Source organism: Bombus huntii, chromosome 6, assembly GCF_024542735.1.
Source record: "Bombus huntii isolate Logan2020A chromosome 6, iyBomHunt1.1, whole genome shotgun sequence".
Taxonomy (NCBI): Eukaryota; Metazoa; Arthropoda; class Insecta; order Hymenoptera; family Apidae; genus Bombus; species Bombus huntii.
Window position 1 is genome coordinate 9,016,386 of NC_066243.1, and position 20,307 is coordinate 9,036,692.

Here is a 20,307-nt window from a genome sequence, read left to right on the forward strand (position 1 = left end):
TGAAATCCTTCAAGACTGTTCTACAAAGTACGATTGATCACGCGTACCTAGTGGCGGAGACCTCCAATCAGTAAAAGTAACACGAGCAAATAAGAGGTAAGATACAGTTGAAATATTTTATATAATTTTATACAGTATGAAATTATCGAATTTTATCTTGATTCGTATCTTTTATTTCTAAAAATTATCGATAAATACAGAAAGTATGCTTGTAAACATAGATCAAAATTTTGTAAATAAGAAAAAATATAGATGAGATAAATGTTGAAGTCAATGTTTAATGGTACAAACCCTAAACTCGCAACGTGTATAGTGACACTTTCAAACAAATTGTCATAACAGCAATTTCGTGCCGGCAATCGAGAAATTAGTATAATTATTAGTTTCAATAATTGTATTTTCATTATGTTCATTAGATAATACGATAAACGAATTTAAAAATTGGATATTTTTAGTTTATTAAAGATGGTAAGTCGAACGTTTTTCATTTGGCGGGTTAACCTCTGTTTCTTTTCATAATAAAATAACTTCTTTTTGATGCTTTTTGCAGTTGTTTTATTCGTTTTTCAAATCCTTGATCGGGAAGGACGTAGTTGTAGAATTAAAAAATGATTTGAGGTAAGTTCATCAGAAGAAAAACTCTATTTTATAATGTTTATAAGATCACTTAATAAAACTTTTGTATGTAGCATTTGTGGTACTTTGCACTCAGTAGATCAATACCTGAATATAAAGTTAACTGATATAAGTGTGACCGATCCAGATAAATATCCTCATATGGTTTGTAGTGCATATATTTATGATTTTATATGTTTAATAATAAAGGAAATTGTAACAGAAAGTAAGAATACAATATCTTTCAGTTGTCTGTAAAAAACTGTTTTATTCGAGGATCAGTAGTACGTTATGTACAACTACCAGGAGATGAAGTGGATACTCAGCTATTACAGGATGCTGCACGCAAAGAAGCAGCAGTTCAAGCAAGATAATTTGTGCTATTATTAGATTTAAAAATACCACTGATTTATTTTTTACTATTAAAGCCAAGAATTGTGTACAATGAACATACAATCTTTGAATCTACAAGTGCATAAATTGAGTTTATATGTAACATTAAAAAAAAAATAGTTTCTGTTTATAACAATTCTTTCAAATTATTTGTTATCATGTGTATTTCATATAAAAAGAAGAAGAACTGTTAATCACACATCAGACTAATAAATTTAAAGATAATATAGTAAGTATATGTATATATAGTATATCTTTTTACAGCATTCATCCAAAATAACTCATATTGTTATATATTTATTCATCCTTTGTCCATTCCATTAATGATTTGTCATACCAGATATATTTGCCCTTTATGTCTGTATTTTCTGGTAATAATGCAGCATATACAGGAGCCTCAGCACCTTCATCAGGCTTCAAAGTACCTTTATGACTAGTCATATCTGTGTCTACATAGCCAGGATGCACAGCATTCACTACGAGATCTTCTCTAGTATCTGAATTAAACATTCTTTGATGAATTCTAGCTAAAGCAGATACTCCAACTTTGCTTGCAACATAGGCAGAATTTGCCCATCCTTTCTCTAAGTGAGTGTTTGTCTTTGCAGCACTGAAAATATAATTAAAATTTAGAATACATCCCATGGAACAAAGTAGATTGTAAATTAGTATATTTTTGAAATTCAACATACTCAATAAATTCGTGCATAATATTGTCTAATTCTTCCTCTGTAAGATTTGGATCTGAAAATCTTTTCTTCAATGATTCACCAGGAATCTTTGATAAATGACCAGAAGAACTTGACACATGTACTACACGTGCATGTGTTTTCAATAACGGATAAAGTTTGCTACATACTTTTCTTAAGCTAAAATAGTTTACTCTTAATGTCTCTTCAGCTTGCACAGAAAAAGGTTCTGTAGCAGTTGTCTGTATATTTAATAAAATTTGTAGAGAATATCTTTCGGAAAAAAAAGAAATAAATAAATAAAGTTTTAATTACCTTAAATGCAATAGCAGCATTGTTAACTAATATATCCAATCCTTGATATGTTTTTTTTAAATAATCATGAAAAGTAGAAATACTACTTTCATCAGTAACATCAAGTTGATAAAATTTTGGGTTTAAACCTTGTTTTTCAAGTTCTTTAATAGCATTCTGTCCTCGAGTAACATCACGAGCTGTTAAATAAACAACTCCATCAAATTGTTTGCAAAGATATTTTACAATAGCAAATCCAATGCCTTTATTCCCACCGGTTACCTAAACATTCGATTTATCAAAATATGTATGATGTGACCGTTACGATACCAACCGCAGTTTAAGCAATAAAACTATACAAAGTTTTTATAATATATAATTTATACTTACGACAGCTACACGTGTCATATTGGGTATTTTAAACCAATTTTCCTATATGCGCAAAATAGTAATTCGAGGAGGTTAAACGTAATACTCTGATAATATTACGTTACACTAGACTGAATGTACTATAGCAAATCAGCAAACATTATATAGTTGTGAACAAACAGCCTTGACAAACAATGACGAATGCGATATAATGATTAGATTTATTTATCAAATCTTTTCTTTCTTTTCCATTGTAAACAATTCAACTACCAGATATCATATATGTTACAAAACGGTATTTTAAAAGATACGGTATTTAACAGAGTTCACTTATAAATTAAAATATTAAATAACAATTTATTACAAATAATACTACAGGATAGCTACTGTTAAATTACTACGTGTAATCTAGCAATTCTATATTGTCTTGTCTGAATATTTCTAACAAGAACAAAGGGATGTTTTTTATTGATCAGCTCAATTAATGAATTTAATGTTGCATATCCTAAACCTACACCTTTTGCTTTTGTAAAACAGAAATCACCCATTGTAATATAACCCATAATCTCTCTATCACAAGAATTTCGTACTTTAACACAATCTGGAAGATACAACTGCGACATTTTTTGAGTTTGCTTGCATATGGCTTCACGACTTATTTCTAACAAATTCTTTAATTTATTTTCATAACTAAAACTTTGAAAATCTTTATTTAACATTTTACTTAATTTATTAGTTAATGTCTTTTTATGATGTATTCTTTGTTTCTTTAGCCGTTTTAAAAGAGCTAAATGATTCTTTCGCGATATTTTACGAATACTTTCATTTGGATCAACATTTAATTTTTCCACAGGACCTGACCAACTTCTATTGTTCTTAAACTTTTCTATGTCTTCATTAGTTGGCATACATATTATTGCAAATCTTTTAGGACATCCTTTTTTTATAATATCTACTTTAACGCGAATTAAACAATTTCTGTCTTCAAATGCACTTTGCAGAGTAAGACTTGATACATGATTATTTGGTGTATTATATCTTCTTGTATTATCTTCTTGAACTAAGCTGTTTTGCAAGAAATTTAATAATTTACGATTTCTTAATATAAAAAAATCGTCTGTATTTGTCCATTCTCTCATTAAGATCTTCCATTCACAGAAAAAAGGACTAGAAATTCCGAGTTTAACAAAGTTCACGCGCCTATTTGGTGGATAACGAAAATACTTTTCTTTTAGCTCCAATTTGGTACTTAATGCTTCTCTTGTATATGCAGGTGTATCTGGATCATTAATATCTGGGGATTGCATATTCTCACATTCAAATAGTATAGATTTTGATTCTCTGAGTGCACCAACTCTTACGCAACGAAATATACAAGCAAGCCAGAATGGCATTCCCCAATTAGATGGAAGAATAACATCTACTCCAGAACCTAACCCTAAAAAAACATATTTATCAATCTTGATTATCTTTATTGATAAGAAAGTTTTCCAATGTAATTGTTATTAATAAAAATTACCTGTTTTACTGATACTAGGTTTTTGAATCAACAATACTGGTATCTTTGCCATGATATTTTCATTAAAATATTTGTCATTATCTAGACCAGGTACTAAGCATTGACTTCTTAGTTTATTAATTGCACTTGTTGTTGCACATGTCTTACTGACTTTCTCTCTTATTTTCTGTTCCCAAAGTGGACTAGAGTTTGCATTTGTAGGAGGTACTGACACCATTTCAATTGTCTGTGTTTCTCTTTGAGGTCTAGTTCTTTTATCTGGTAAATGGAATCTTGGATCCAAGACAGTAAAGCCAAAAACAATATTTGGTGGCAACTGACTAGGTGATCGTAACGTTTTTAACATTTGCCATAATTCTTCTTGTGTTTTCAAAGACTCAATATTTTCCTGATTATCATAATACTTATTATGCCACAATTTATCAGAATTTTCATCTTCCTCGTAATCCATTTGATTATGATCTACTTGCATGGCATCCAATTTCAAATTAAGTATTTTATCGAATTTTGGCAACTGTAGGGCATTTGTTAAAACACTAGTTGTCAATGGTCCGTAAAAACGAAATCGATTAAAAGTATTTTTATGAATACTCATTTTACAATTCTTTTCATTAATGTATAAACAAGATTCCGTATTTTGATCACTCGTAGAAGTAGAATGTTCGTCGCTCAAGCGAAATTCAAAACTAGATATAATTTCCGTGAGGAAATCATCGAGGAAAGATGGATGTACCCAAATCCATATGGTTCTTAGATCAGATCGACTTGGTCTCCATAAAAAATGTACATGACCGATTGGAAATTGAGGATAGCCATTCTTTTTAAAAAACATTACAGTTCCTTCTCGTATGCCTGCTATAAAAATTTGTGCAGCAAATGTTAATTCGAGTGGATTACAATGGCTCTTTAAAGTTTCTTTCAAAATTTCTTCAAGGCCACTAATTTCGATACATGTATAATATGAAATATCTTGCATCAAGCAGTGTTTTGTCATCGCACGATAATTAGCCTTGAAACATTTATCATTCGCGTAACTTGCGATTCTGTAGCCCCATTTCTCTATCATATGAAAACGTTTTGCATGCCAAATATGAGTTTCCAGCCAAATTTTATTTCGTTGTCTTCGTTTATATTCAGCGAGTAAATTACGAGATCGTCTGCGATATCTACGCGACTGTCTTTTAATTTTTGGCGGCAATCCGGATTTAGTCATTTGATTTAAATGTGCCTCCTGTAATCGGCGGGGTAAACGCTTAGCATTATGAGACATGACACGCCTACGCATATATACCGGCAATTTCTGAAATACAAGTTTCGTTTGTTGAGGATTTTCTGTAAATAATAAATAATGATTTAGATATCAATAATAAATAATAAATAATGATTTAGATATCATTTTTCCCAGTGTATTTAATATATATTTATATGTTGGTAAGGAAATTTATATTTATTAGAGTAGGTCCGTGTATCGTTTAACATACCTATGGAATATGTCATTGCAGCAATTTCGCTAGCTCTCGCAGAAACAAGTTTCATAATGTGAACTTCATGTGGCAATCGTTGCGATCCACCTAAGAATTCATCGAATTGTTCCATTCCAGCCATCTCTTATATACGAGTGTTTGAAGTTTTGTTTACACCAAAGTAACCTGCTATACTTAAATTTATGAACAGTAGAATAGTAGAACAGTAGAAGAATATTATAGATTATAGTACTATAAATATCCTAGTGACAAGCACATGTAGTCATCAGACAAAAATAGTTTTGAAGTATACGAATTGTGATTTATTGTACATTGCTTGACACCACTTTAATATTCAGATACACGTGTAGTATCCATTTAAAGCATAGTTAAAAATACTTCAACTTGAACACAGAAACGCCGACGGAGCTTGAATTAGCCGAAAGTATTTTAATCCTGTGCCTATAGGGGGCATTCTTCGAGGTCAATAGGAATTGGACTTAAGGAAAACGAAGTCGAAATAATTATTTATCAAAGCGTGTACGCAACACGCGTTAACCCTGTTACATTTGGAATGTTCGCTAACCAATAAGGAGTAGGTCGCCTGCAACGGTATATCAAACATCAAGAGTTTCATTGGTTCGAAGAATTCCATACGTACTGTACGGGGCTATATCTAAAAGTAGTGGAAATCGAATACGTGGTGTACTATGTGGGAATTCATCGTTGGTCTACGATCTATAGTTTTGCTCCCGTCCAATAATGCTCAATCTGCCTACTATTTGCCAGTTAAATGTTCAGTGCGATCCTTCTGCTAATGTCAAGATCCGCGCCGTGAAATAGTCGCCATCTTTGCGACTGAGTCGCATCTCTGAATTTGGCCCGTTGCATGTTCCGCGCAGCTTTATGTAGCGTTAGAGAAAAAAGATCATTGAAAGTTGGTGTCAAAAGGGCAAAGCGGTTTCAGCGAGACCGGATATAGTTCGAGCTGTGCCGAGAAGTGTTAACCCGGCGCGAAAGTGGGCGGAACGCATGGGTCTTACGTCCTTTTGGCCTCGCTACAGTTCATGATAAGGAAAATTTCGGCATTTAATAAGTGACACACATCGAATCTGTGTTGACTGTTCCACGCAGTAATAATAATATTAATTCGTATAATTCGTTGGTTGAGCGTTTACCGGCATATGCCATTCTAGTGTGTGTTTGTTCGAACATAGTTTGGTGTAAGAAAAAAATGAGTTGTCAACGTAACGCTGGCAAGATTACAGTGCCGGACGAGTTGCGGGACGTCCTATTAGAGTTTACGATCAGCTATCTTTTGGAGCAACCAGTGGATATTATCGACTATGCCGTAGGTTTTTTCACGCAACTTCGGGAAAGTCGTCAAACTCAGTTGATTGAAGCCCCTGCGCAGACCGCCTCTTCTACGCCGGACGAGTCTGTCGAGGAAGGTAAGCCAGCGAATTTTCATTCGGGATGCGACTTCCCATCGCGTCGAGTATTCCTTCCGAACCCGTCCGATACACTTGTTCACAGAAAAACTTTCAGTGCGCGATATTGTTTCGATTTCGAAACTTAATCTCTACATTTGTCTTCGAAATTCGAACAGTGTGTTAGTGATTCTTACAGACTTTGTGCGAAAAATTTACATAAATATGTGCACATCGATGGAGACCGGTACGACTTTTCCCGCTTAATGCATCCCTTTTTCCCGATGTGTTTATTCAATTTCGAAATTCAAATTAATTTCAATTTGTTAATTAATTTCAATATTTTTCGTACGTTTAATTCGTTTTTATTTGTAAACTAATACAAATCGTAAACGAAACGAAAGAAGAATACTTGTGACAGAAGATAGATATATTAAAAAGTATAACTAAAGTATAGTTAAAAAATTCTATATTTAAATCCTTCTCATTCTTTATAGAACCACCAATCGGAAGGTTCCAGAATAGGAGGAAGAGTGTCTTCGCGGAAGCCTACAACCCTGAAGATGACGAGGAAGACGATGGAATTAAGGTGCGTTTTCTCCTTTCCAATCTCACTCGTCCCATTCAACAAATCTTGATTGATTTCAGTGACATTTCATTCTCATTCTCTCTATACATCTTTCTGTACTTTTGGTCACGTTACGCAAGGAACCATATTGTCGATATATTAGTCCCGAACGAAAGCTACATGTTCAATCGATGATCGATTGATATTAATCGAACTATACGACTGGAAAATCAACCACGATAAGGAGAACTATTCTTTAGGAGAATTTTAACTATCTTTGAGTTAAATGTATCGAGTTGAGTTGAAGGGACTAAAAAATAAACCCTTTATTACGGTACATTGGAACGCGACAAGGATAGGGTTAACGTGTTTCACATATACAATATACATGCATACAAAGAATACATACATCTACATGTACACGTGTACCGAGTGTATAAAAGCTAAATATGGATGCTTTATGACTCGTTCGGATAATAACACATAGCCGATCGCTTCGAAAGAAACTGCACGCGGTTCGCAGAAGACTAGCTACCGCTATGGAGCCTGAGTTTCGACGATCTGACACGTTGCTCGACGTGAATCACGCGAAACATTGAGAGCAGAAAATGTCTTCTTTTTCTTTTTATCGAAACACGAGCGTATTCAAGCTGTGCGGGTGACGAAACGGGATGATTTACTTTGCTCGACGATGCGAACGATGTACCTTTGTGACGTCAGAGCGCGTGTTCGATAACCTGCTACCGACGTGACTTACATATGTATGATATATATACGTGTACACGTGAGCGTGTTCGTGAATGAGAAAGAGTGAGAAGGAGCGAGAGCCTGAGAAAGAAAGAGGACACATGGGGAAGGTTCGTCAGATCGGGATCGTACTGCTCGAAAGCGTTTCAAAAGGCTGCACCGATCTCGATTATTATCGGTAACTTGAGCTACTTAAACCGATTGGAAAATCTTTGGGAATATACTGGGTGGACTGGTCGAAGTATCTAATTGTCTTATTACGGAGGAATACTAAGTTGAATAGCTTTCACACGATAAGTAAGATGTGGAGATCAATTTCTCCATGAATCGTTTATATTAAACCGATCAAGGCTATCGATATTTTTTCAAGCGTAACCACATGCCCTTTTTGACGTAGATGCATACATGTTTTATTGTTGAGCCAGTTGATTAAAACAAGGCAAATCGATATCTGGGGGAGGTAGCCGGAGCTTGATCGCTTCTCGTGTGAAGCGTTGATACGATGCTCGAAATAATTGGACGGTCATCTTTTCAAATGACTTGATCTCCAAGTATGTTATCCCATATTTTACGGCCTTGTACTTGATATGGGAGCGTTGTTTGATCCTTAACAATTGCACGTATATGTTATACAAATAGGTTTGATAGCTATATGACAAATACCGATAGCCTTGCTTGTTCTAAAAAAGAATGATTCCAAGTATCTTCTAATTTTAACATCAAAGGAGATAATTAGATGTTTCGTTTTTAATGAATCACTTCACAGCATCGTATGACGGTGAATGTAATATATAACTTGGGTAGTCGAGTAATCGATGGGCAAACTGGTAGGGCGGTCTGTCTTGAAAATACGATTTTCAGCGAAATTTTCAATTTCCTCCTCCGTTCGTCTTAATCGGAGCAATTAGATAATGTCATCTCTGACGCATGGAGTCCTCGCCACCGAGTTTCGAGTTCGCCGTTTCGTTTTATGCAAAAGTTTCAACTCAACGTTCAGCGACATTGAAAACTAGACTATTCTACTGGGAAAGATGTTTATTGCGCGCACGCGGACGAAATTTAAACAACGCGCGATTAAGATGTAGATGAATCGATTAAGCAAAAAAAGAGAGGCTCTTTCCTAAAATAAGGACCGTAACTTCGGTCAGTGAAAAAGCTTTACCATTGTGTTGGGAGCAGATGCAGGAGCAAAGTATGGGACAGATTGATATAATCGAATTACGATATCGATTTGAAGAAGATGGTTTTTTTAAACTCAGTCATAAAACCGTGGATAAGAACAATGTCAGATCCTCTATTTCTTGTGAAACTAACCAGAGTTGAATGCAAAGGTCAGATAATATGAAACGGAATACGGCTTAGATCTGTTTATCCTCGTGTTGGGTTTCTAAAAAAAGCAGGTCGGGATTTGAAACAGCTGCACGGTAGTGTCCTACGGATGGTATAGCTCAATGTATCAATCCCTCTATGAGAATCGATAATTTGAAAAAAAGATAAGCCACAATTGATTATCACCATGCAATTTAGAGTTCTTAGGGCTTTTACTATTTTCCAACGCTACCGGTATCGGCCGCTGTTGAACCAAACGTAAGATCATAAAAGAGTTCGATTTTTCTTCTTTTTTTTTTTTAAACTTACCGTGCTGTGCAATCTACCCACGCGTATCTAATGGGAAACCCTTTCTTTTTATAACGGACACAGTATATTCAGACCTAGCGTTATCGATCGATCACGCTGCAATTAATTTATAATATTGATACGTGCCGCGGGATGATCATAATTCCTTCTGATCGTAATTCACAGATTTAAATATTAAATTTAAATATTAAGTTATGTATTTTACAACAGCGACAGAACAACTCATAATCCGTTAATTGTCGAACAAACTGTAATTAAGATTACACAAAATCTGCGACATGCTAATGGAAAATAAAATCGTTATTAGATCAGAATTGCTTCTATTCATGATATCATCCGTGCGATTCATTGATTGCAGATGGTGCATCCGAAGAGCGACGAGCAGCGGCAGAGGCTCGGTGACAGCGTGAAACATATTCTCCTGTTTCGGGCTCTAGACGAGGTAAGTTAAACATAGTACACGTACACTCTCTAGCTTGCGCGTAATTGAAACAGGGATACGGAGCAGCGAGGGCTCGCGCCAACTCGTGGAAATGCCAATGAGTACGTGTAATCTGCTTAACTGGGATGCAGACTCTCGGCAACGTATTACTTTAAAGAGAGAAACAGCCGAATAACTTGATTAGCGTACAAATATAAATTTCTAACGATGAAGAGAATGCTCGCAGCTCTTACTCCGTTGCTTTTAATTTTACTTGGAGATCGTTCAATTCATTAATAGGCGTAGAATCTGGGAAACTATGAAAGAATAATGAAGTATAGCTAGCTTTCTGCCAGCTAGGAGTTTAGGGTGTCTAAGATGATTAATGTATTAGTATATTCAAGGTGTTCACTATTATTAATTCAATCCTAAAAACTGCAGTAGTATAGTCAAAAAGTGAGGATAAGAGAAAAATGTGTTATGTGGCGTTTTATTTTATTACAAAGCTATAAACATCCATTTTTGGATTATAGAATACGGCAAATCGACTATGTATACTTCACGTGTATTTATATATGTGTTCCACGTCTTGAGAGGATTCGTTGTTGACCGCTTGAAATGCTTTAATTCCTATTTTAGAATGTTGATCTTTTAGGTAGATACAGCAGGAAGTTTCTTGAGAATTGAATTGTTAATTCGTTGTACTAATTCTTCACCTGTAGTAGTTACTGTACTGTTATATTGTCATTCTGTGCCTTTTTTCTCATTTTCATTAAACAATCGCGCTTGCGAAATTTTGCAGAAAAAGTAAAAAAAGAAAAACCCTATTTTATACATAATATAATTTTCGTTTGTCGCTTTAAGGTCATTTTCCCAATTACATAAGATACGTGGTCACCTTACGTATATCCATATCTGTACACCATCTGACTCGAAATGTAACAATTATGGTTGTTGTTCTCGAATATTAGGAAACAGCAAACGTTTCTAGTCATGAAATATTTACGACACGCGTGTACGCACATGCGTTGCATGAATTTCTTGCAGGAACAAATGGCTGACGTATTGGACGCGATGTTTGAGAAGAGCGTACAGCCTGGAGAATTTATTATCCGACAAGGTGACGACGGTGACAACTTCTACGTCATCGAGAGGTAAAATATGTTCTTCTATTCTTCATTTGCAAACTCTAAGAAACCGGATGGAACCGGTTGTAGAAGATGGACCATCCAATTGTTGTACCTCTTTCAGAGGAAAGTTCGAAGTGTACGTGAAAGATCAGCAGTCTGGGGTGGAATCCATGATACATACGTACGACAATCGTGGTGCTTTTGGTGAGCTCGCGCTCCTTTACAATATGCCGAGGGCGGCCAGTATCAAGGCCATCACGCCTGGTACGCTATGGGCCATGGATAGACAAACTTTCCGGCGTATTTTATTGAAATCCGCCTACAAAAAGCGCAAGATGTACGAAGACCTTATCAACAAGGTCCCGATGCTTAAACATCTCGAGGCAAGTTTTATGGAATTTGTACCGGAAGATATCGCGCTGAACGTAAATAGAGGATTACTTGGAAGCGATATTGCTTCATCGCTTATTGTAGTTTAACAGATTGAGCATACTATATGCAAGTTAGGTGCTTGTTTAAGGAAACGGTCAGACGATATTTCAGGATGTTCTATTTGATTGATGATAACAGCTGACTATTTGCAATTACATCTCTAATATATTATTGAATTTTGGATGAAGCGCAAGGGACCTCGATTGCCAAGAAACGTTCAGCTAGAATTAAAGTTGTTAACATTTATTTTGTACTTCATTGTTTCATAACGAGCTAATTTAGTATTAATTTTGGTATAATGCAATTGCACACGTAGTTACGCCTATAGAATAATAAGGACGGTAATAGCTGAGTAATATTAGCGTCCCAATTTGATTCTCTTCAGCCATATGAGCGTATGAACCTGGCGGATGCTCTAGTACCAAAACAGTATTCAGATGGCGAACAGATCATCAAACAGGGCGACACAGCTGATGGAATGTATTTTGTCGAGGACGGCGTCGTCAGGATCACCATAATAGGAGATCACGGCCGCGAAATCGAGGTACGACAGCTTGTTGATTTTCATTTTCCAACGTGTCACATAATTGCAACAATCATTGACATACATAGCTCGGTACAGCATGAGGTTGATACCATAGTTACCTAGGAAACTAGTGCACTAATTACGTTGTCAATTGTATAGATGTCATTTGGTATTCTGTTTGATACTATAGATTAATAGAGTTCCCGCTGGTGGGTACTTAGGCGAGTTGGCGCTGGTAACACATAAACCTCGCGCTGCTTCGGCCTACGCTGTGGGCGACGTAAAGCTGGCCTGTAAGTTCTCTTTTCACATCCTTCTGATACGGTCCATTAGGTTACTATGCGCTAATGCATCTATTTATGTATCTACCATTATACATATAGGCATGAATAAGTGATCATTAGACTATTGCTGTATATATGTACATGCGATCCAGTTCGAGGAAGAGTACAATCATAAATTGCGTATTCTTTTTTTATACGACTTTTTCAGTTTTGGACGTTGAAGCTTTCGAACGCTTACTTGGGCCTTGCATGGAACTTATGAAGCGTAATATCGACGATTACGAAGATCAACTAGTCAAAATCTTTGGCAGCAAAGCTAACATTTCCGATATCCGATGAACTGTTCGCGAGCAGTGATACGTTGCACTGCTGTACTAAAGACCCGACACTTTCGTACAGTAATGTAAAATGAGCACAAACTTGTACCACCCACTTTATGAATCTCATCCGCGTATTTTCAAGTATCATCTCGAGTCGACTTTCGTAATGACTGTTCACTTAGACGTATACCAGTAAGAAACGTCGTTAATAGTTACCAAGTTTGTACCTATGACACACAGTGAAGAGATAACAAAAATGCAAAGAAAAACAAAAGAAAAGGAAACTAGGCATTTCGACTGGTTCGTATCCTGCATCATACTACCGAAGTAAATTTTCTAAGACTGCATCAGATCAAGAAGTATTAGCCTATCTTGTCATGTGCTCGAAACGTTTACAAGATAGAAGTCTGGATACTAAATAAGATTTTCATTGAATTGTCTGCAAAAAGAAAGAAAGAGAAGCGAAGAAATACTCGGAGTGATGCAACGTATCGACAGACTCACAGAGTTCTTAAATGATGTACCTTTATGCCATTCTTTATTCTTGTACTTGACAATTTAAGAGCTGTATTTCATTTTATTGAAAATGTCAAGAATCAATGAATTAAATTATTTCGTATATTTCGATGATTCATCGAAGGAGATGGAGATACTTTTAGGGTATCATACATTATACCTTCGCAACGTAGAAGAATTCTTATTGATACAGCTTATTGTGGAAATACTAGCTTAGTTATCAAATTAATAGACAATGATATAGACATGCGTGATAAACATCCTAATCGTCAGTGTGTTTTTAACACGATGGTGATGATAAATCATAGCTGAAACGCTATGTTAGAAGAAATAAAAATGTAAGAAGGCAAAGAGCATAACAGGCAAGTTAGAACAATTACTAGTATCTACACGATTTTTAAATGCAAACCAACAACTATCTGATATAAGAACACGTGGCATTTATGTTCATCTTTAGAAAGGGAAGGGCTGGGAATGTAAGAGAAATATCATTTTAATATTTAGACATTTCATCTAACAATACCTGAATAGAAACTATTTCTCTCTTTCTTCCCTATATATTTAATAGAACGATTTTCCTAATTCTCATGTTCCTAATTTTATGGTTTGCTCTTTGCATTAATAAAAAAGTATTGCAAGATAAACATATATTCGCATAGCGCACAATAAAGCATCGTTTATTTAATTGTTTACATACATATACGCGCACAGCAGATAGCGTTTGATCTTTGTTGTTCTATCTGCATATATTTATACTTGTTATTGCTTACGATCGTTTGTTACAAATTGAAATAGAACACTTGCTGTAGCGCACATAATCAGTATATTGTACGAGAAACGATACATTTTTCGATCAATAATATAGTCAATTGCATTGATACAACATCCATGGTTACATCATTTCACGAGTTAGTTATTTTAAAAAATTCACGTCACGTTTTGACATGAGAGAACATTAAAGGAATAGCTATTTCTTATTGCAGGCTCGAATGCACAGCCATTATTTTTTAGGAGATTATTTAATTACATTATTATGTGTTTAGATTTGCAAAAATCAACGTTCAATTATTCTTCTGTTTTAAATATTTTACAGTGTTACTGTGAAAAAGATGGCTGAACAGTGTGGTCTCAAATCATGTTCATGTGTGTCTTATCGGTGAATCCTGGTAACAAAAATCGACCAAAAGAAACCTATAAACCTATTTTTGTTACACGTGTATGATACACGTTATACATGTATGATATACGTCTAGCATCGTGATAAAAGAAAGAAAAAAAGGAAAAAAAAGAACAGTTTGAACTAATTTGAACAAGTTTGAAGTTGTGCGAACAAGTGCGTATGCTAGTCACTTTTTAACGGCCGTCTACTCGTCGTATTTTCTCCTCGGCGAATCGAGAGAAAAGAAAACGGTCAAACGTTTTATTACTACGAAACAAGAACAACTATATATTCACTGTACGACTGAAACTCAGAAGCGACAAGCTTTTTAAATAATATCACAATCACGGAGGAGAAAGGAGGAGGAGACTAGTAATGTGAGAACGAAAGAAAAATAATGTAGCAATAGAAATTGCTAGCGAAATGTTGTGTTATTAATTTTTATTTTTGAATTTTTCTATTCACTTCAAATTTCCTCTTTTTTATCGAATCTCTAAGTTTTTACAAAATGAACGACGAAATAGAAGAAGAAGAAGAAGCACTGTTCTGGTCTGAATTCCCGTTATCCGTGCCATTGTATTCAATTGCTTTCGAGAATTCAGCAGCGAAGCTTTAGTCGTGGTTCTTAGTCTTCCACCGTGTCTCCAGGCTGTGATATTATTTTCGACGGAGTATTTCAGACAGATGCCTCTTATTACTACTGCTTCCAACATGAAAAGAAAAAGGAAAAAAATTACAAAAAAAATTAAAAGAAGTAAAGAAAGAATAGGAATCTAGAATCTATCAGAATCAAGGAATTTCCGAACTATATCGAATCGAACTTTATTGACTGTTGGTTGCATCGTTAAAATGAGTGAATCAAAAGTTCCAATCGATACGAGTCATGACTCGATCGTTTATGTCGAAACAAAGGAAAATCGGGCAATTAAAAACGAGAAAAGAAGAGATATATACATACATACACGACACATAGGTATATAAATATAAATATAAATAGATAAATAGGTGTATGTATATTTATATATATTTATATTTATATATATATATTTAATATAGTGGAAGACTATTCTCGCACACCGAATTGAAAAGTATATTTAGACGGAGTACTTATCTGTGCGGAGCCAACATTCGGATAAATTAAATGTAAACGCTTAAGTAGAGTCAACCCAACTTAAATTTACTGTATGTATCTAACAAGTGTGGTCTCTCTCTCTCTCCTACGTGTTGCGTGTTGCCCTTTCGTGTGTGTGACGACCGAGCCAGTCAATTTTTATTCCTTGATTAGCATGAACTGTTATCGTCGGTTTTTTTCGTCTGTGCGGTTGTATGTTTCGTGTCATCGTTACTGGAAGTAATTGCGTCGTATAAAAAGAGAAAAAAAACATAACTAACAACCCGCAATTAAGTGCGCTGCGAATGAATCTCACTTGTAATTCTAATACACGTTACTTCACTGTGCCACACAGGGTTCCTTTCCTCGGTTGCTTCCGGAACAGAGAAACATTCGATCGTGCGTGAATTTGAAGCGTGCCAGGTTGCTTCAAATCGGCACGATTTCGTTCGTTCATCGCCAGTCTAGTCCAAAGCGTTTAAAAGAGAATATTCCTTGACTAATTGAGCGTACCAAGCTAGGTAGTGGGTTATTCTACTGATCGCATACCTTCGAAGCGTTGACAATACTGTTCTCATAAAAATACAAAGTGCACCATCAATGATATTACAACGGTTTGGCAATAGTATAATCTATCTAATTTACAAAAAAGAGAATCGCTTGGTCTTTGTCGCAATTAGTTATTTAATCATGATGAAATGTCAACGCGTTATGCGTATGTATCAGCATAATCCTGTTGCCTGTGTACGATTTCCGTTTTTCATGCATACTACTATCGACGGCCGTTCTAGAAAAGCTCATACTGTTACGCATTGGCATCTTGACGCTTGCCTAAGCTTAACAGTCTCTTAGCATCGGACCAAATATCTTTAAACAAGAGGAAAAGAAACCGGAGCAATGGAGCTTGTGCGACTATTTTCTTCGCGCTTTCCTCTCTATTTCTGTCTCTCGTTATTTCTAATTGTGTGGTATCTAAGGGAAAAGATAGTGCGCTGAGCTATAAATAGGCTATTGTAAATGTATTTAAAGTACACGACCGTGTGTCTAAAGTAATAACTAAAAAAATCGTAAAGATATTCGTCGTCTCACTGTCCCCATGTGTAAAGTAGCCATCGATAAAAAATCTTGCCCTCGATGCTACTCCCATTACTAAGCGATACTTGTTCTAACAACTTGCAGCAACTTTGTATGAAGATGTGTATATGTAGCTTAACCTTATGTTAGAGAAAGCACCGGAAGGGGCAAAAGTGCCGAGAGTTAATGAAATCATCCTCTTCGTACTTTTGACGAGTTCAATCAAAGCAATACGAGTAATGCAGCTCGATTGCCTATCGACAATCGTCCGATATCATCGCATGAAAGTCTCACAATATATAAACTGTCCATACATCTCTCCGTCATTTATCGGTCGTCTCGTAATTATCATCATTATTATTATTATTTTATTACTATTATTACTATTATTATTATTATCATTATTATTATTATTATTATTATTATTATTATTATTATTATTATTATTATTGTTATCACTGAACATGTATTTCCTGTGACACAATCGTTTCCTTGTTAAACGGGCGTGTCGTAATATTATCATGATGCGATCGCATCATTCAAATATCACATTCTTTGCTTAATCTGACAGCGATGATGTGACGTGACGTATTATGGGATTGATGTTGTAAACCAATTGTATAAATCGCATGCAGGCCAGCGAAATTTAATCGTGATATATTTCATATTGAAACTAGAACGTTGCGGAAGAGATATCCCTGATTTTTTCGTATGTTAATATCCTGTCTTGTTAGATCTTTCGATTGTACAAGCATACACCACGCGAAAAATGTTCTACTCGTCTAATGAATGTTTAATGGATATACATATACATTTATATATATGTATGTAATTTTCCGAATGTTGAACGATATTCGGCGTTCTGTGAAGAAAAATACGGAGCGTATAAAATTGATCAGCGTTGTCCTTCTAATTTCATTCGTCTGAACAATTACTATACTAGTAAACATGGAAAGGACGTTGGAACAAAAGAAACGCGCAATGATCAATGTGAAATTGGCAGAATAAGAGGAAGACTGGTTTAGATACGTAGTTTTTATTTAACGTGTAAAGCGATTGTTCCGATTTCGCGACATCTATTAACTTGTGAAGCGAGTGTGTGTCTGAAACGTAACAGTTCGTTGATCGCCCTGTTATTGAAATTACGCTACGCATCTACAGAGAAAAGAGAGCATCTTAAGACGAATCAAGAAACGCGATATTATGATCCTCGATGACATGCTAAACATTAAGCTGAATTATTGTAATCCTATCAGGGTATTATATGTCAAAGACGTGGACGCATTAGAACAAGAGAGACACTATGAATTGCGGAAATCCTCGAGGAACCGTCAGGTTCATCAACGGATGGCTCAATAACACTGAACGATTTGAAAATACACGAAGATGCTGCTAGTTTGAATTACATCATTCCGTGCGGTTTCGAGTATACTTAACAATAGTTAATCGAGCTTCTTCTGTCTAGGATCGTAATTCGTTTTCCTCATTTTATGTGTTTAAAAAAGATTTATCAAACATTTGCTATGCGTTTCGTTCGCGAAAGGACTTACAGTTTCAAGCAAAGAAAAATTCTGTAATAATCTAAAGACAGATGCTATATAGGATGTCCCAGGTTTTTTCTGCTTTATGAATTTTATTGTCAGTTTTATGAGTAAAAATAATAGTTCATTAACTGGTTTAATGTTAGATATAATGATTAAATGAGCATGATGAATGAAATCGAGGAAAACTAATTCTTTAGCCCAAGATCAACAAATATCACGTCACTAGTTTTTTCTTGTGAAGATTGCATTCGTAATGTATCCGTAATGTAATAAATTTAAGTTCTCGTGTATTTTTATAAAAACAGGTACAATTTTGAAATGAAATTAAACGAAAAATAGATTCATTGTTATATCGTATTTTTGTTATAACTTTTTAATCAAATTATTGTTATTTTTACTCATATGCTTGAACCATTCGGCGGAGAAAAATCCGGGACACTGCATAATTTTAGTAATGTTATTATATATATTTAAAAAATATCGAGTATTGTTTGTAATGTTGTAATTGTGTATTGATTGCGTGTCCATCCAAGTATAGAGCCGTAGTTTCGTGATCGCGAGACACACTCTTCTGTCCTCAGTCCTCAGTTATATTTCATGATGCTCAAGCCGCATCGTTTTCGCACGATTTCGAAGCGAGCTGGTAATATCGCTTCGGTGCACGGTCCACGAGATGATGTGTACGTTTTAAGCTGGATCTAGATTTTATACACGTATACGCTTGCGTAAGAAGGTCCCGGGTTATAGGGGAAAAAAACGAAAACAAAGAAAAAAAAAAGGGAAAAGGCAGAAAAGTGCGTTGTAAACTATATAAAGAGGCGGGGAGGAGAAAAAAGGAAATAGTAATTATTATAACGTACTTAACGGTTTTTGTTTCACGATGTGTTGTAGCGTAATACAAACGTGCACATACGTATTAATATACATATAGATATATTATATACACAGAATTATATATTAGATATATCAATATACATATATGTTAAGACTCGTATCCAGCTGGTCTGATCGGGTATTACTTTAACGATTTAATTAATTGCGTTAACCTGGCAGCGATGCGATTGCGAGTAACACATTGAAAGAGGTGCGTGCAATCACATAGTTCAATTGTATAGCGTATCTACTTGTCGTTTCGATAACAGATTCGATGATCTGTAGTCCATCGGCAATGAAAGTAAAATGGAGTACTGGTTAATACTTCTGTTATTCAATTCATAGAGATAATTATATACGTTCACAGCACGATCGAAAAATTGAGGGTAAATTACCATCATTTGTACATCAAACGATTACCAAGGAGATTGGCGTACGAAATCTCTTTAAGTTAACTTTAATTTATTGTATGTTTCATAAAGTATTGATATACGAAAGAATACAAGCTTAATCAACTATTCTACCCGTTTATTCATAATGTATCATATTAGTTTAACCGAGAGATACACAACACACACGAGTACCGGCACACGCAATTCAATTCAGCATCTGCAAGTGGTGTACCAATTCACTGATTTCTTAGTGTCAAGTCAACATATACTATCATTTACCGTTTGTTGTTTTGAGCTACCACTTTTTTGAAACGTCATCAGATACATACAGTGGAGAACTTTGTGGTGTGCTTATGCATATTCGATTAAATAATAACGTTCTTTTACAGCATCACTGCCGGATTAAGTAGCGGTGTTACTATCTTTTCAATAAATGTACCTAATTTAACATTATGGGTTTGGGTACAAAAGTATTGTCTAAACATATTGATTTTTAGTTGACCGTACAAATTTGTTGCAATAGTCACTTTTTGGATATCTTGCTCTCAGATACTCGATGCTCACAATGGTACATACATGCCGGTATATAATATTACAGCTACTATTGTGACCAATCGTTTACTTACCTGTTTATTTAATTAAAAGGCATTTGTATTTAGGAGCAAGATATATTAAATTACACTGTACTATGTGTTGATAGTATGATAGTATAATAAAAATAATATATAATAAATGAGTGGACCTCTATACATTGTATTAACCTTGAAGTCCTGAGCCTTGAGCTGTTATACGAAAACTTG

General features: G+C 35.1%; 4 protein-coding genes across 6 annotated transcripts; 2 read left to right on the plus strand and 2 right to left on the minus strand.

The window, feature by feature from the left end:
- The first annotated feature begins 77 nt into the window (after positions 1–77).
- Positions 78–1,250, plus strand: LOC126867082 (U6 snRNA-associated Sm-like protein LSm2). Its single transcript, XM_050621222.1, has 4 exons — positions 78–468; positions 551–618; positions 690–780; positions 864–1,250. Exons 1-4 carry the CDS (start codon positions 466–468, stop codon positions 987–989), a joined length of 288 nt encoding a protein of 95 aa, XP_050477179.1. The 5' UTR covers positions 78–465; the 3' UTR covers positions 990–1,250.
- Positions 1,007–2,539, minus strand: LOC126867066 (carbonyl reductase [NADPH] 1-like). Its single transcript, XM_050621205.1, has 4 exons — positions 2,382–2,539; positions 2,013–2,273; positions 1,701–1,939; positions 1,007–1,618 (listed from the first exon to the last, which is right to left on the minus strand). The coding sequence occupies exons 1-4, from the start codon at positions 2,397–2,399 to the stop codon at positions 1,306–1,308; spliced, it is 831 nt and encodes a 276-aa protein (XP_050477162.1). The 5' UTR covers positions 2,400–2,539; the 3' UTR covers positions 1,007–1,305.
- A 23-nt stretch (positions 2,540–2,562) lies between these two features.
- LOC126867034 (ribonucleases P/MRP protein subunit POP1) lies at positions 2,563–5,740 on the minus strand. 2 transcript variants are annotated; one of them, XM_050621129.1, is made up of 3 exons: positions 5,361–5,740; positions 3,880–5,211; positions 2,563–3,798 (listed from the first exon to the last, which is right to left on the minus strand). In XM_050621129.1, exons 1-3 carry the CDS (start codon positions 5,482–5,484, stop codon positions 2,750–2,752), a joined length of 2,505 nt encoding a protein of 834 aa, XP_050477086.1. In that variant the 5' UTR covers positions 5,485–5,740; the 3' UTR covers positions 2,563–2,749. The 2 variants fall into 2 exon arrangements, with proteins under 2 accessions (XP_050477086.1, XP_050477087.1); XM_050621130.1 differs by having other exon boundaries at positions 3,880–5,179; positions 5,361–5,450.
- Positions 5,741–6,093: 353 nt separating this feature from the next.
- LOC126867057 (cAMP-dependent protein kinase type II regulatory subunit) lies at positions 6,094–20,243 on the plus strand. Of its 2 annotated transcripts, none has more exons than XM_050621185.1 (8): positions 6,094–6,793; positions 7,270–7,361; positions 10,084–10,167; positions 11,194–11,300; positions 11,398–11,659; positions 12,094–12,252; positions 12,425–12,527; positions 12,727–20,243. In XM_050621185.1, the coding sequence occupies exons 1-8, from the start codon at positions 6,577–6,579 to the stop codon at positions 12,855–12,857; spliced, it is 1,155 nt and encodes a 384-aa protein (XP_050477142.1). In that variant the 5' UTR covers positions 6,094–6,576; the 3' UTR covers positions 12,858–20,243. The 2 variants fall into 2 exon arrangements, with proteins under 2 accessions (XP_050477142.1, XP_050477143.1); XM_050621186.1 differs by lacking the exon at positions 6,094–6,793 and adding an exon at positions 6,827–7,019.
- The last annotated feature ends 64 nt before the right edge of the window (positions 20,244–20,307 follow it).

Coding starts and splice junctions, on each gene's coding strand:
- LOC126867082 (XM_050621222.1), top strand. Junction 619..689: donor GAATTAAAAAATGATTTGAG/GTAAGTTCATCA, acceptor TTTTGTATGTAG/CATTTGTGGTACTTTGCACT. Junction 781..863: donor CAGATAAATATCCTCATATG/GTTTGTAGTGCA, acceptor AATATCTTTCAG/TTGTCTGTAAAAAACTGTTT.
- LOC126867066 (XM_050621205.1), bottom strand. Junction 1,940..2,012: donor ATGCTGCTATTGCATTTAAG/GTAATTAAAACT, acceptor TTAAATATACAG/ACAACTGCTACAGAACCTTT. Junction 1,619..1,700: donor ATTATGCACGAATTTATTGA/GTATGTTGAATT, acceptor TTATATTTTCAG/TGCTGCAAAGACAAACACTC.
- LOC126867034 (XM_050621129.1), bottom strand. CDS start 5,484: ATGGCTGGAATGGAACAATTCGATGAATTCTTAGGTGGATCGCAACGA. Junction 5,212..5,360: donor TGCAATGACATATTCCATAG/GTATGTTAAACG, acceptor TATTATTTACAG/AAAATCCTCAACAAACGAAA. Junction 3,799..3,879: donor ACCTAGTATCAGTAAAACAG/GTAATTTTTATT, acceptor ATGTTTTTTTAG/GGTTAGGTTCTGGAGTAGAT.
- LOC126867057 (XM_050621185.1), top strand. CDS start 6,577: ATGAGTTGTCAACGTAACGCTGGCAAGATTACAGTGCCGGACGAGTTG. Junction 10,168..11,193: donor TGTTTCGGGCTCTAGACGAG/GTAAGTTAAACA, acceptor AATTTCTTGCAG/GAACAAATGGCTGACGTATT. Junction 11,660..12,093: donor CGATGCTTAAACATCTCGAG/GCAAGTTTTATG, acceptor GATTCTCTTCAG/CCATATGAGCGTATGAACCT.